This window comes from Sebastes umbrosus, chromosome 1, assembly GCF_015220745.1.
Source record: "Sebastes umbrosus isolate fSebUmb1 chromosome 1, fSebUmb1.pri, whole genome shotgun sequence".
Lineage (NCBI taxonomy): Eukaryota > Metazoa > Chordata > Actinopteri > Perciformes > Sebastidae > Sebastes > Sebastes umbrosus.
This window is the reverse complement of record NC_051269.1, coordinates 1,653,990-1,669,072: the sequence shown is the minus strand read 5'-3', so window position 1 is coordinate 1,669,072 and position 15,083 is coordinate 1,653,990. Positions and strand designations below refer to the sequence as shown.

Sequence of the window (15,083 nt, the reverse complement as noted above, 5' to 3'; positions counted from 1 at the left end):
CTGTCTGTCTGTCTCTCTCTCTCTCTGTCTCTTTGCCTATCTGTCTGTCTGTCTGTCTGTCTGTGTTCGCTGTATGTCTGTCTCTCTCTCTCTCTCTGTCTCTTTGCCTGTCTGTCTGTCCGTCTGTGTGTCTGTCTTACCCTCTGTCTGTCTCTCCTGTAGGTAACTTGTAGATTAATCATGATTAAATATGATATTATTTATATATTACATATATATTACATATATATATATATATATATATAATATATATATCTTTATTTATTTTCCATTGACAGCCCTACTAATAGCACATACATATGAATATGCAATGAATAAATAATGGGGATAAAATATGAGCTACGGTTCCTCGTCCTCAGCGTGGTGTTTCTCCCACAAACAGCCACCGTGGGACTGAGATGAGCTCCCAGAGCCCCGTTGACTACTGACTATCAGACCCTTCCTCTCGGTTTAGAGGCTCACTGCTCTGGATTCACCGGCAGCCTCCTCTTCCTCATGCTAATGGGCTGAACCTCAGGAGGCTGCAACAAGCAAAGTTAATAAATGTAAGGCCAATTTATGGGAGAGGAGGGGAGCTGTTTACACTCTGTGTGTGTGTGTGTGTGTGTGTGTGTAGTAGTTAACTTTGTGCAGCCTGACAGGAATACTAAATGTGTATGGGAGCTGCAGCTGCTGTGTGAGCGCTCTCTCTCACTCTCTCTCTCTCTCTCTCTCTCTCTCTCTCTCTCTCTCCATCTATCTATCTGTCCATCTTCCCTCTCTTTTTCTTTCTCTCCATCAGACAGTTGGTTGGGTCAGTGTTCTGACTGACAGGCAGGACCTCCAACCATGTGTGTTTTCTGTCTCAATTGATTGGCTGTTGGGGAACCCAGGCAACCTGAGGTAGCCTCGGAAACAAGGGGTCGATATCTTAGCTTCATCTGAGTCTATGTGGAGGTAGAAGGAAGTTGCAGCTTTTACTGTGGTAGTCTGAGTAACGTGACGTCATATCCGTTCCGTATCCGTCAAACAAAACAAACCTCAGAAAGTCTAAACCGTTGGAGGGTCAGCGTGGATACGACCTGCACCCTCACATGTTAAATCCAGCGTGGTAAACACTACACATCCAGTCAAGGATGGAAACACTTTGGGTTTCACACATTGACAGGAAAAGCAGAGCTAGACAGAGCAGAGCTAAAGCTGCATGCTAACTCTGTCACGGACAGGAAACGTTATCATATGGCGATAACGTGCGGTGGAGCCGGCCGTCGCTCTCTTCTCCGTGGTCAAATGGGCCGACGCTACAACTGTAGAGCACCCATATACTGACATTTATGTTCTCTGCATTCAAACGGCCCCGATGGAGCTGACCATGGATGGATAAAGAGAACGGAGCTGACGGGAGAGCTAGAGACCACCTTGGAGAAGTTAGAGGAAGTAGACACGTGGGACTATGTCCGCTTTTCAAAATAAGGTGTTAACAAAGGGAACTGTATCTACAAAATACATCTATGGAAATAAGATTGATGGATTATATTCACCAGAAGTATAAAACATTGCCCCTTATAAATGAAAAAGAAAATACCACTAATGAGGGATTTGTCTTTATTCTTTGATTTTTGGGTTGATGGATAATAAATATAATAAATAATTCCTGATGATGATCCTGATATATTTGACTTCAGGACATCTCTGACTACATACATGCTGAAAATCAAACATTTTACTGGATTTATTTAGAGATTTTACGAAGTAAAAGTCCCTAGAAATGGATGATTGAACTTGTTTTATCTCCATGGTCTAGAGTTAAACAAGTTAACAACAATCACAATAAATCACAATATTGAACCATGATACTTAAAAATCACAATACATATGGAATCAGCACCCAGGTATGGTGATAGTATAGAATCAGGAGATAGGAGGATCCTCTCAGCCTCAGTAACAGTAACAACTTAGTTTTTTTGTCCATAACTCTTCCTCACTGTCGGTCTTCTTCCTCTATCTGTTTCTCAACAACTTCAGTTTGGCTAACGGCTGCTCCTGCCACACACACACACACACACACACACACACACACACACTCAGAATAAAAGTGCATTTATGGATGTTGGAGTCAGCTGAGTGCATCTTGATTGACGTTGACTGTCAGTTCTCTTTCTGTGTCGCTCTGCTGCAACCACCTCCATCTGTGTGTGTGTGTGTGTGCGTGTGTGCGTGTGTGTGTGTGTGTGTGTGTGTGTGTGTGCCTGAGGCTCTTTACTTGTCAGAGAGGTGTCTGCTGTATTTTTCACAGTGAGGGAGGGAGGGCATGTTTTTCCATATTCGCCACCGTTTCCTTTTGTTTTTTCCATTTCTCGCCCCATTTCTCTTCACCTCCTTCCTCCTCCTCCTCCTCCTCCTCCTCTGCGTTTCTCCTCCAACAATTCCACCTCTACTCACTTTTCTCATCATTTCCCTTTGTCCTCCCTCCTCCATCGGTCTCCCAGCTCCCTCATCCGTCCATCTCTTCTTCTTTCACATCCATTTAACTGATGCTCTTATCTCCGTCGGGTCTCTCTGTTCTGGCAGGACAACCTGTCGTTCTTCTCTCTGTTCCTCCCATTTCAATCTATCTACTTTATTCCCTTCTTTTCACCATTCTTCCATCTTTCTACACACATGCTTCATTCTTCATCCTCTCCCTTTCACTCCCCCGTTTGTGCTTCTTTTCTTCCTTCGCCTCCAGTCTCGAGGGATGGAGGGATGGAGGGATGGAGGGATGGAGGGATGGAGGTATCACTACAGCAGACGAGTGCTGACTGATGGATGCAGCTCTAGGTAGAAGGCTGGAAGTATGTGGACACCTGAACCTGGAAGCTGTCTGCAGGGATCTGCTCCCTATCATTGTGGGTCATGAGGTGTTGGATGGGCTGAAGTCACGACTCTATGCTGGCGTCTTCTTCCTCACCGGGGATGAAGCAGTAAAGGGCCTTTACCAAACTGTTGCTCTCTAACACATCACGGTGGTCTGCAGCCTCAGAGGGTCCATGAACAGAGGACTGATCTGATCATCTAGTCTGTAAACGTGACAGCAGTTTCCTTGTTTCCTCACCCACTGCTATTCTTCCTTTCACTCCCTCTCTCTCTCACCTCCCCCACTCTCTCTCTCTCTCTTCAGCCCTGCCGGTCTCCATCTTCGCCTCCGGTCTTATATCTTCTTTAATCTTTCTTTCACTCTTTTTAGACTTTTATTCCCTCCATCATTCCTCATCCCTCAGTCCCCGATCACTCCGACTGCTCTTACTTACAGCCCCGGGCACTTTATTCTCCTCTGAGTGTGTGTTTGCCTTTAATGTGGGTGGTGTGTGTGTGTGTGTGTGTGTGTGTGTGACATCACACGACATCGAGGGAGGAATCACGATTGCCGTCAGTGAGCAGTTTTCATGTGCAGAGCGTCGACTAATTGGCACAATGATGGGAGACGAGAGGCTGGCATCAGACTGATGTCACCCCAGAGGGGGGAGAGAGAGAGAGAGAGATGGGTTAAAGAGAGGAGAGGAGAGATAGAGAGAGAGAGAGAGAGAGAGAGAGAGAGAGAGAGAAATGGGTTAAAGAGAGGAGAGGAGAGATAGAGACAGAGAGAGAGAGAGAGAGATGGGTTAAAGAGAGGAGAGGAGAAATAGAGAGAGAGAGAGAGAGAGAGAGAGATGGGTTAAAGAGAGGAGAAAAGAGCTAGAGAGAGAGAGAGAGAGAGAGAGAGAGAGAGATGGGTTAAAGAGAGGAGAGGAGATAGAGAGAGAGAGAGAGAGAGATGGGTTAAAGAGAGGAGAGGAGAAATAGAGAGAGAGAGAGAGAGAGAGAGAGAGAGAGAGAGAGAGAGAGAGATGGGTTAAAGAGAGGAGAAAAGAGATAGAGAGAGAGAGAGAGAGAGACATGGGTTAAAGAGAGGAGAGGAGAGATAGAGAGAGAGAGAGAGAGAGATGGGTTAAAGAGAGGGGAGATAGAGAGAGAGAGAGAGAGAGACAGAGAGAGAGAGAGAGAGAGAGAGAGAGATGGGTTAAAGAAAGGAGAGGAGAGGAGAGGAGAGGTGTGCACTGAGGAACCCGTTAGCATCTGTTACTGACGCACCAAGGAACCCATTAGCATCTGTTCCCGACACACAGAGGAACCCATTAGCATCTGTTACTGACGCACCAAGGAACCCGTTAGCATCTGTACCCGACACAAAAAGGAACCCGTTAGCATCTGTTCCCGACACACAGAGGAACCCATTAGCATCTGTTACTGACGCACCAAGGAACCCGTTAGCATCTTTACCCGACACAAAAAGGAACCCGTTAGCATCTGTTCCCGACACACAAAGGAACCCGTTAGCATCTGTTACTGACGCACCAAGGAACCCGTTAGCATCTGTACCCGACACAAAAAGGAACCCGTTAGCATCTGTTCCCGACACACAAAGGAACCCGTTAGCATCTGTTACTGACGCACCAAGGAACCCGTTAGCATCTGTTCCCGACACACAGAGGAACCCATTAGCATCTGTTACTGACGCACCAAGGAACCCGTTAGCATCTGTACCCGACACAAAAAGGAACCCGTTAGCATCTGTTCCCGACACACAAAGGAACCCGTTAGCATCTGTTACTGACGCACCAAGGAATCCGTTAGCATCTGTTCCCGACACACAGAGGAACCCGTTAGCATCTGTTCCTGACACACCAAGGAACCCATTGCAATCTGTTACTGACACACAGAGGAACCCGTTAGCATCTGTTTCTGACGCATAGAGGAACCCGTTAGCGTCTGTTACTGACGCACCGAGGAACCCGTTAGCATCTGTTCCTGACACACAGAGGAACCCGTCAGCATCTGTTACTGACACACAGAGGAACCCGTTAGCATCTGTTACTGACGCACAGAGGAACCCGTTAGCATCTGTTACTGACACACAGAGGAACCCGTTAGCATCTGTACCCGACTCACAAAGGAACCCGTTAGCATCTGTTCCCGACACACAGAGGAACCCGTTAGCAAAAGGAAAAATAGAGAAGGTGGGAGGTTAAGAGAGATATTACTGTATAGAATGAGGGAGAAAGAAAAAGAAGGTGAAGAACGAGGGACTGCTCTTTGATGAAGAGGAAGAAGGGGGGAGTTAGAGAGCTGAATGAGAAGAGAGGGAGAAAAGAGGAGAAATGGGATGTAGGGAGAAAGAGAGAAAAGGAGGTGAGACATGGAACGACTGTAGGTGGATTTTCTTTCCTGTTACAGAAACAGAGAGCGATGAAGAGACGGAGAGAGTGGGTGGATAGAGAGAACAGCTTCTTCTAAATGTTCTCCAGAGAGAAAGTGACAGAAAATGAAAGAGGGAGAGGAGGAGAGACGTTCTCCTTGATGGACAGGTGGAGCTCAGAAGAGGATTATCCACAGAACGACAAGCACACTTTCATCTAAGTCCTTTAAAATGGAAATGAGAAGGAAGTGACACCTCCTCTCACAGACTGACTGACAGCACAGACGTTAAACTAATTACTGGACTTTGTGACAACTGCAGATAACTCCAATCCTTGATTGACTAAATATCCCGTTCACATCCAGTACATCCTCCTGCTGCTGCTGCTGGGGGAGAACGGAGATATTCAATTTAGAGAATGAATTATTCAAATAGCGACATTTTTCTGTTCACAGTCAAACGACAACTGGTCAGTTTATTTCCTCCGTAGTCTGAGCAGCTGCAGACCAGACCTGTAGAGCAGCTATTCTCACTCAGTGGGCCGCGAAGGTGCTGCCTAATGTTTAGATTAACAGCTATTCTGTATTTCAGAGGTTATAGCGGGCCCACTTTTAAAGCTAGAGTGAAGATACTGGCATCATATGAAACTAGAAAAACCTAATGAATCCTTTGTTACCAACCATGTCATACTAGCTTGTCGGGAAGGAGGCTAAATAACGCTCCAAAATTACGCTAAATTTTGGTGAGGAAAAACTGCCATGGCCATTGTCAAAGGGCTCCCTTGACCTCTGACCTCAAGATATGTGAATGAAAATAAGTTCTATGGGTACCCACGAGTCTCCCCTTTACAGACATATATGTCACAGATGCAGTGACACAAAATTGAGCAATTTTTGAAACCAGTAAAAGTGTGAGGTGAGGAAATATGACCCTGAATATTTTGGATTCATAATGACAGGCAGTGATGGGTGAGGGTAAGCTGAATATCTATGTGGGTCATTACACCTGACAGTGGCATAACACATATTTACAGGCCAGTTTGTTATTTATTTGGGAAGGTGGTCCTCGGAAATTTTTTAACAATCGGAAGTGGGCCTCGAGTTACAAAAGGTTGAGAACCCCTGCTGTAGAGGACACCGACCGGCTGTCAACAAGCATTCACCCTGCTGACCACCCTGGAGCAAGGCACTGGATATCAGGGAAGCTGCTGTGTATGGGGTGTTGTCCTGTAACTGTTAGCTCCAGTCCTCCTCACATCCAACCCAGCTGTGTTCATCCTTTAATGTGCAAATATCTTTTCTTTTAAATGTTACACAACACCAACAACTAAACTGTCTCACAAGAGAAAATAAAAGTAGTGGAGCGTTATGGTGGTGGTGTTAGCTGTGAAGCTAGAAAAACAAGAACAGTTTATTTTTGGGATGGATGACGTGATTTACTGAACATATATATATATATATACAGGGGGAAAAAGTTCAGAAACTTGTGTTTGATGGATTATTTCTCTGTTGTTCCAATGCTAATTGGCATTGTATTTTACATCGTTGGAAAGCCTGTTTATTTACCTTCACAATGATGTCCAATTTGTAAGGATCATGCATTTGTGGGATGAGCAGCACAGCTGATTATGTGGGTAGCGCCCAAGAAAAATTTGCCAAAATGCTCCATCAATGGTAAACAGTGTATTCTCCTGTTGGTACTGACTCTTGTTTTGAGTTGTTTGGTGGATTGGATGATTGAACTCTCTATCAGTAACAAGGAACAAACAAGACATATTGGCTATTTTACACTTTATTCATTTAATACACCGTCAGGAGCCTCAGTAGCGGTGGAAGATCCATACGCAGCCACAACAGCCTGGCACCTCCTCCTCATGCTGGTCACCAACCTGGTCACACGCTGCTGTGGGATGGCGTTCCATTCCTCAACCAGGATTCACTGCAGGTCAGCCAGCGTGGTTGTGTTGGTCACTCTAACAAACTGATCCCACAAGTGTTGAATTGGGTTGAGGTGTGGACTCTTGGCAGGCCGGTCCATTCTCTCTACTCCCACATTGTGGAGGTAGTCTGTGATAACCCTGGCTCTGTGGGGGCGAGCATTGTCATCTTGGAGGATGAAGTTAGGTCCCAGATTGTGGAGATATGGGATCGCCACTGGCTGCAGAATCTCATCCCGATATCTCACTGCATTGAGATGGCCTTCAATGATGACAAGCCTTGTTTTGCCAGTGAGGGAGATGCCGCCCCACACCATGACACTGCCCCAACCAAAAGCTGTTACTCCATCGGTGCAACAATCAGCATAGCGTTCTCCGCGTCGTCTCAATACTTTGACCCTGCCATCCGACTTTTGCAAACAGAATCTGGACTCATCACTGAACATGACATTCCCCCACATGTTCAGGTTCCATTGTCTGTGTTGTCGACACCAGTGCAAACGGGCCTGACGGTGAAAGGCAGTCATTGCAGGCTTCCTGGTAGCCTTATGAGAATACACTGTTTACCATTGACAGAGCATTTTGGCAAATTTTTCTTGGGCGCTACCCACATAATCAGCTGTATATATATATATATATATATATATATATTTATTGGCAGAAATTCATGAGTTTTATGAATGTGTGTCCATTCTTTATGCGTGACTTTATTATCAAATCATCTGGGTCATGGTGGCTGCATCACCCCCCTCAACCCCCCAACGCTCCAGTCCACGACCCAAACAAGCCCCCCCACTGATTGGATTGACTGAGATACAATCAGATCAGGTAGATTCAGCGTCTGCACACACACACACACACACACTTTTAAACACACACGCTTGTTCAATCATGCAGCAACCCCCCCTCACACCCACTCTCTCATTGCATTGTGGGAAATCTGCCTTCTGGAGGAGGATATTACATCACGACATTAGTCCGGCCCCGCTCACCAAAACGAGTTACCGTGGTTACAGCAGTGGAAAATTAAAACAAGCCTCTCAGGAGTTCAGAGTATTATGGAAATTCAAAAGAGTTCAAGTTGTGAATGAGTTATGAGAAGTGTGTGTGTGTGTGTGTGTGTGGGGGGGTGGGGGGGGGGGGGGTAAACAGAGTGATGGATTCTGGGAAGGAAAATCCAGAGGGAGTCTGATCCGAGTTACATAACATGGTAACTCAAGATGCCGCTGCAGTACAAACACCTGCTGTGACATCACTGGGTCCCCTGCTGTGACATCACTGGGTCCCCTGCTGTGACATCACTGGGTCCCCTGCTGTGACATCACTGGGTAGGGCGTGGCCAACACAACGTGAAAGTCTCAACTTAGAGGTGTGAAGTAACACACCACTGGTAAGCTGGGGACACACCGACCCAACATCAGAGAACTAGCGGCGATGAAGGCCGACTCTTGAGTCGCCTCACGTCACCTTTGTCTTGGCCGACTAGTTTCACTCAAACACACCGTAAAGACGACAGCCGACAGCCACTTAGTTCGTACGCTGCTGGTGGGAGGAAGTAACTCTCCACACCAGCAGGCGGCGGTAGTCTCTGTTCTTCATTCAAAAAGGGAAACAAAGCGGCGTCTGCCGACCATTTTCACACCACTCTCACTCAACACTTAGCTTCATTCCAGATGTTCATGTCATGTGTGTTGGAATGATGAGATGAAACAAACAGGACCGGCGTGATGGGAATAAGGAAATACTCAACACCTCTATTTGTTGACGTGAAACAGTTAAAAAGCTAAACTTAGACTGAGTATTGTCTCAGGAATATTTGGCCCATTAATTGACCATCTGTATGGCAGTTTTCTCCGTTATTTGATTCTCCGTTGAGGCGTGAGAGAAGAATTCAAGGTAACACGGGGTGACATGATAATCTCATTCATATTCTCTGCTGTTGGGTATCTGTTGGGTATCTGGGACTCACCCCGTTGGCTCTGCTCATGGCCTGGTAGTAGATGCTGTAGCTCTTGGCCGGCGACAGCGGCGGATTCCAGAAACCGCCGTAGCTCTTGTTGTCTCCCACCGTGAATGGCTGTACGATGGTGAGGCTGGACGGGGGCAGGTCAGCGGCGATGTAGTAGGCCGAGTCCAAGATGGAGGCGTTGCGGAAGCTGACGGGGGCGGAGAAGCACTCGGGGGCTTCGGAGGCGGCACGACGGGTCTTGGACTTGCGCTCCTCTTTCACAACGAGTTGGTAGGAGCTGGAAACACAGAGATAGTTACATTAATACCTTTGTATAAAAGAAATGAAGTATGTACTGCTGGGGAGTCCAGCTTTGACTGGATTCATGATGTATTCACACCAAGAGTGAAGCAGACTTTTCACACGGCGCGATTACATACAAATTCAATGCAAAGAGGCGAGTAGACGTAAATTTGCACCGGGCAATGCGAATGGCGCGACGTGAACACATGAAATTTGCGTCATTCGTGGGAGTTGAAATATTTCAGCTGGAGTGATACATGTGTGTGTCTCTGTGTGGTGAAAGCCTCTCAGCGTTGAGATCCTCCTGTCCTCACTGACGTCCTGACGTTGTTGAATCAGAAATGGAGGATAAATAAATCCTGTATGTGTCTGTGGTCACCCAAAGCTACAATAGTCCATCATCTCTGTACAGAGACCGGACCAAACTCTGTGTAGAAACCACAGACTGACTATGGTAGAAACAACAACGTCTCTAGATGACTTTATGTTGAGTGTTGATGGAGCAGCTGCATAGCCTGGCACGGATCCATCCAGACTCCATTCAGAAAACAAGCATTTTAAAAGTTGTCAGCTTGTCGTCATGGTAACAGACCTGACAAAGCATGAATTCAGACTTTTTACTAATCAGCATCATTATAGCATCATTTTGATCTGTTTATTGATATTAAATCACAGCACAGTCTGTTTATTGAGGGTTCATACCGCAGTAGAGACGTGTGGCTGCTAGATACAGACAGTATGATGTCACTGTATGTGAATACAGCTCACCACCTAGTGATGTTATGAACCAAGACACGACGGCGTTTGGTTTTCTGACATAACTGGGACTTCACCAACATGTACAAAGCAGCTACAGTGGTTATTTCTTCCATGGTTGATGGAGGAAATGGATGAGAGAACAGACATTGGTATCTATGGAGACAAGCTCCTCCTCCTCTCTGGAGCGTCTAGAGCGAATGAACACAGATGATACCTACGGTCCAACTCGTATGAGTAAAAGCAAGACGAAAATGTGCTTCTGTCTTAGTGTGAACACAACATAAGAAATCCCTCACTGTAGATTAGGAGACATCATTAATCTGTCAATTTGTTATTTCTATTTGGGTGGTGATTTTTTTATATAAACATCATAATTTTATTTGACTGAATAATTATATCTAGAAGATGGGGCTCTTTGTTTGAGCCCATTGAATTCTTAAAACAGGTGAATTTTACATGAAATATAGTGTAATTCAGCTAAAACACATGCGTGCGTGCGTGCGTGCGTGCGTGCGTGCGTGCGTGCGTGCGTGCGTGCGTGTGTTGGGAGGAAGTGGGGGCTTCATGAATGGCTGAGGGCTCCTTTAGCAGTCAGGACAAACGCAGCAGCCCTCCGCAATTACCTCCGTCCTCCACGCCAACAACTCACTTCACAATTATACGCAATTAGGGAAATGTATGTTTCTGTGAAGATGTGGAGATGTGGAGATGTGGAGAGGGCCGCGGCCAATTATCCTGCTCCCGATGGCAGCCGCCATAAAAGATAATCACTGATGACCAGAGATGAGTCTCTCTCTCTCTCTCTCTCTCTCTCTCTCTCTCTCTCTCTCTCTGTGCTGGTTCTGTCTTTCTGGTGAAATATCCATTTCAGCCTAATGGCCTGGTGGGGGGGGTTACAGGTGTGTGTCTCTATATGCAGTGTGTGTTATTGTACTTCTGTCTTTCTGAGGAACATCTGAGTTTTTATTATTTAATTGAGAGTTTTATATATTCAGATCATGTTGGACAGAGTGGGACATCACATTCTAAAATAATAAAACCGGGCTGTTAGTAGTTAGAGTATTTAGAGTATTTAGAGTAGTTAGAGTAGTTAAAGCTGTTCGAGTAGTTAGAAGTTATAGTAGTTAGAGTAGTTAGAATAGTTAGGGTAGTTAGAGTAGTTAAAGTAGTTAAAGCTGTTTGAGTAGTTAGAAGTTATAGTAGTTCGAGTAGTTAGGGTTGTAAGAGTAGTTTGAGTAGTTAGGGTTGTAAGACTAGTTAGAGTAGTTAGAGGAGTTAGGGTAGTTAGAGTAGTTAGAGTAGTTAGGGTTGTTAGAGTACTTAGAGTAGTTAGAGTAGTAAGAGTAGTTAGGGTAGGTAGAATAGTTAGAGTAGTTAGGGTTGTAAGAGTAGTTAGAGTAGTTAGGGTTGTTAGAGTAGTTAGAGTAGTTAGAGTAGTAAGAGTAGTTAGGGTAGTTAGAGTAGTTAGAGTAGTTAGAGTAGTTAGAAGTTATAGTAGTTAGAGTAGTTAGAGTAGTTAGGGTAGTTAGAGTAGTTAAAGCTGTTCGAGTAGTTAGAAGTTATAGTAGTTCGAGTAGTTAGGGTTGTAAGAGTAGTTAGAGTAGTTAGGGTTGTAAGAGTAGTTAGAGTAGTTAGAGTAGTTAGGGTAGTTCGAGTAGTTAGAGTAGTTAGGGTTGTTAGAGTTGTTAGAGTAGTAAGAGTAGTTAGGATAGTTAGAGTAGTTAGAGTAGTTAGGGTTGTTAGAGTAGTTAGAGTAGTTAGAGTAGTTAAAGTAGTTAGAAGTTATAGTAGTTAGAGTAGTTAGGGTAGTTAGAGTAGTTAGAGTAGTTAAAGCTGTTCGAGTAGTTAGAAGTTATAGTAGTTTGAGTAGTTAGGGTTGTAAGAGTAGTTAGAGTAGTTAGGGTTGTAAGAGTAGTTAGAGTAGTTAGGGTTGTAAGAGTAGTTAGAGTAGTTAGAGTAGTTAGAGTAGTTAGGGTTGTTAGAGTAGTTAGGGTTGTTAGAGTAGTTAGAGTAGTAAGAGTAGTTAGGGTAGTTAGAGTAGTTAGAGTAGTTAGAAGTTAGAGTAGTTAGTAGTTATTAGTTAGTAGTTAGTAGTTAGGTGTTAAAGCAGTTAGATAAGTTAGGGTAGTTAGAGTAGTTAGAGTAGTTAGAAGTTTGAGTAGTTTGAGTAGTTCAAGTAGTTCGAGTAGTTAGTAGTTTGAGTAGTTCTAGTAGTTAGAAGTTAGAGTAGTTAGAATAGTTAGAGTAGTTAGAGTAGTTAGAGTAGTTAGGGTTGTTCGAGTAGTTTGGGTAGTTAGAAGTTTGAGTAGTTTGAGTAGTAAGAAGTTAGAGTAGTTATGGTGGTTAGAGTAGTTTGAGTAGTTAGAAGTTAGAGTAGTTAGTAGTTAGTAGTTAGTAGTTAAAGCAGTTAGATAAGTTAGGGTAGTTAGAGTAGTTAGAGTAGTTAGAAGTTTGAGTAGTTAGGGTAGTTAGAAGTTAGAGTAGTTCAAGTAGTTCAAGTAGTTTGAGTAGTTCTATTAGTTAGAAGTTAGAGCAGTTAGAGTAGTTAGAATAGTTAGAGTAGTTAAAGTAGTTAGAAGTTAGAGTAGTTAGAAGTTATAGTAGATAGAAGTTAGAGTAGTTAGAGTAGTTAGAGTAGCTGTCGTAGTTAGAGCAGTTAGAGTAGTTAGAAGTTAGAGGAGTTAGAAGTTAGATGTTAGAAGTAAGAGTAGTTAGAAGTTAGAGTAGTTAGAGTAGGTAGAGTAGTAAGGGTAGTTAGAGTAGTTAATAGTTAGAGTAGAGTAGTTAGAGTAGTTAGAAGTTAGAGTAGTTAGAATAGTAAGTATAGTTAGAGTAGGTAGACGTTAGGGTAGTTAGAAGTTCGAGTAGTTCGCATAGTTAGAAGTTAGAGTAGTTAGAGTCGTTAGTAGTTACAGTAGTTAGATAAGTTAAAGTTCGAGTAGTAAGGGTAGTTAGGGTAGTTTGAGTAGTTCGAGTAGTTCAAGTAGTTCGAGTAGTTAGTAGTTCGAGTAGTTCGAGTAGTTAGAAGTTCGAGTAGTTAGAGTAGTTAGAATAGTTAGAGTAGTTAGAGTAGTTTGAGTAGTTCGAATAGTTAGAAGTTAGAGTAGTTAGAGTCGTTAGTAGTTTGAGTAGTTAGATAAGTTAAAGTTAGAGTAGTTAGAGTAGTAAGGGTAGTTAGAGTAGTTAGAATAGTTAGAGTAGTTAGAGTAGTTAGAAGTTAGAGTAGTTAGAAGTTAGAGTAGTTAGAGTTGTTACAAGTTAGAGGAGTTAGAAGTTAGATGTTAGAAGTTAGAGTAGTTAGAAGTTAGAGTAGTTAGAGTAGGCAGATTAGTAAGGGTAGTTAGAGTAGTTAATAGTTAGAGTAGAGTAGTTAGAATAGTTAGAAGTTAGAGTAGTTAGAATAGTAAGTATAGTTAGAGTAGATGGACGTTAGAATAGTTAGAAGTTCGAGTAGTTTGAATAGTTAGAAGTTAGAGAAGTTAGACTCTTTATTAGTTTGAGTAGTTAGATAAGTTAAAGTTAGAGTAGTTAGAGTAGTAAGGGTAGTTGGAGTTGTTAGGGTAGTTAGTAGTTCGAGTAGTTGGTAGTTAGAGTAGTTAGTAGTTATAGTAGTTATAGTAGTTAGTGTAGTTAGTAGATAGAGTCGTTAGTAGTTAGAGTATTTAGTAGTTAGTAGATAGAGTAGTTAGCGTTGTTAGAAGTTAGAGTAGTTAATAGTAAAAGTAGTGAGAGCAGTTAGAAGTTAGAGTAGTTATAATAGTTAGAAGTTAAAGTTAGATTAGTTAGATTAGTTATTAGTAAGTAATAAGTAGTTAGTAGTTAGTAGTTTGAGTAGTTAGTAGTTAGAGTAGTTAGTAGTTAGAGTAGTTAGTAGTTAGTAGTTGGTAGTTGGTAGTTGGAAGTTAGAGTAGTTAGTAGTTAGAATAGTTAGTAGTTAGAGTAGTTGGTAGTTAGAGAAGTTAGAGTAGTTAGAAGTTAGATTAGTTAGTAGTTAGAGTAGTTAGAAGTTAGAGTAGTAAGAATAATTAGAAGTTAGTGTAGTTAGTAGTTAGAGTAGTTAGAGTAGTTATAGTAGTCAGTAGTTAGAGTAGTTAGAGTAATTAGAGAAGTTAGAGTAGTTAAAAGTTAGAGTAGTTATAGTAATTATAAGTTTGAGTAGTTAGAGTAGTTAGTAGTTAAAGTTAGATTAGTTAGATTAGTTATTAGTAAGTAATAAGTAGTTAGTAGTTAGTAGTTTGAGTAGTTAGTAGTTAGAGTAGTTAGTAGTTAGAGTAGTTAGTAGTTAGTAGTTGGTAGTTGGTAGTTGGAAGTTAGAGTAGTTAGTAGTTAGAATAGTTAGTAGTTAGAGTAGTTGGTAGTTAGAGAAGTTAGAGTAGTTAGAAGTTACAGTAGTTAGAAGTTAGATTAGTTAGTAGTTAGAGTAGTTAGAAGTTAGAGTAGTAAGAATAATTAGAAGTTAGTGTAGTTAGTAGTTAGAGTAGTTAGAGTAGTTATAGTAGTCAGTAGTTAGAGTAGTTAGAGTAATTAGAGAAGTTAGAGTAGTTAAAAGTTAGAGTAGTTATAGTAATTATAAGTTTGAGTAGTTAGAGTAGTTAGTAGTTGGAGTAGTTTGTAGTTAGAGTAGTTAAAAGTTAGAATAGTTAGAAGTTAGAAATTAGAGTAGTTAGAGTAGTTAGTAGTTAGTAGTTGGCAGTTGGTAGTTGGTAGTTAGAGTAGTTAGTAGTTAGAATAGTTAGTAGTTGGAGTAGTTATTAGTTGGAGTAGTTAGTAGTTAGAGTAGTTGGTAGTTAGAGTAGTAAGAATTGTTAGAAGTTAGAGTAGTTAGTAGTTACAGTAGTTAGAAGTTAGATTAGTTAGTAGTTAGAGTAGTTAGAAGTTAGAGTAGTAGGAATATTTAGAAGTTAGTGTAGTTAGAAGTTAGAGTAGTTAGAGAAGTTAGAGTA

At 42.5% G+C, this 15,083-nt stretch overlaps 1 protein-coding gene across 1 annotated transcript in view; it reads right to left on the bottom strand.

The window, feature by feature from the left end:
* Window positions 1–15,083, bottom strand: part of ptprt (protein tyrosine phosphatase receptor type T) — a 382,622-nt gene that overhangs the window by 142,155 nt on the left and 225,384 nt on the right. The window contains 1 exon segment of the mRNA XM_037782155.1: window positions 9,100–9,376. Within this exon segment, the coding sequence (XP_037638083.1) occupies window positions 9,100–9,376 (277 nt within the window).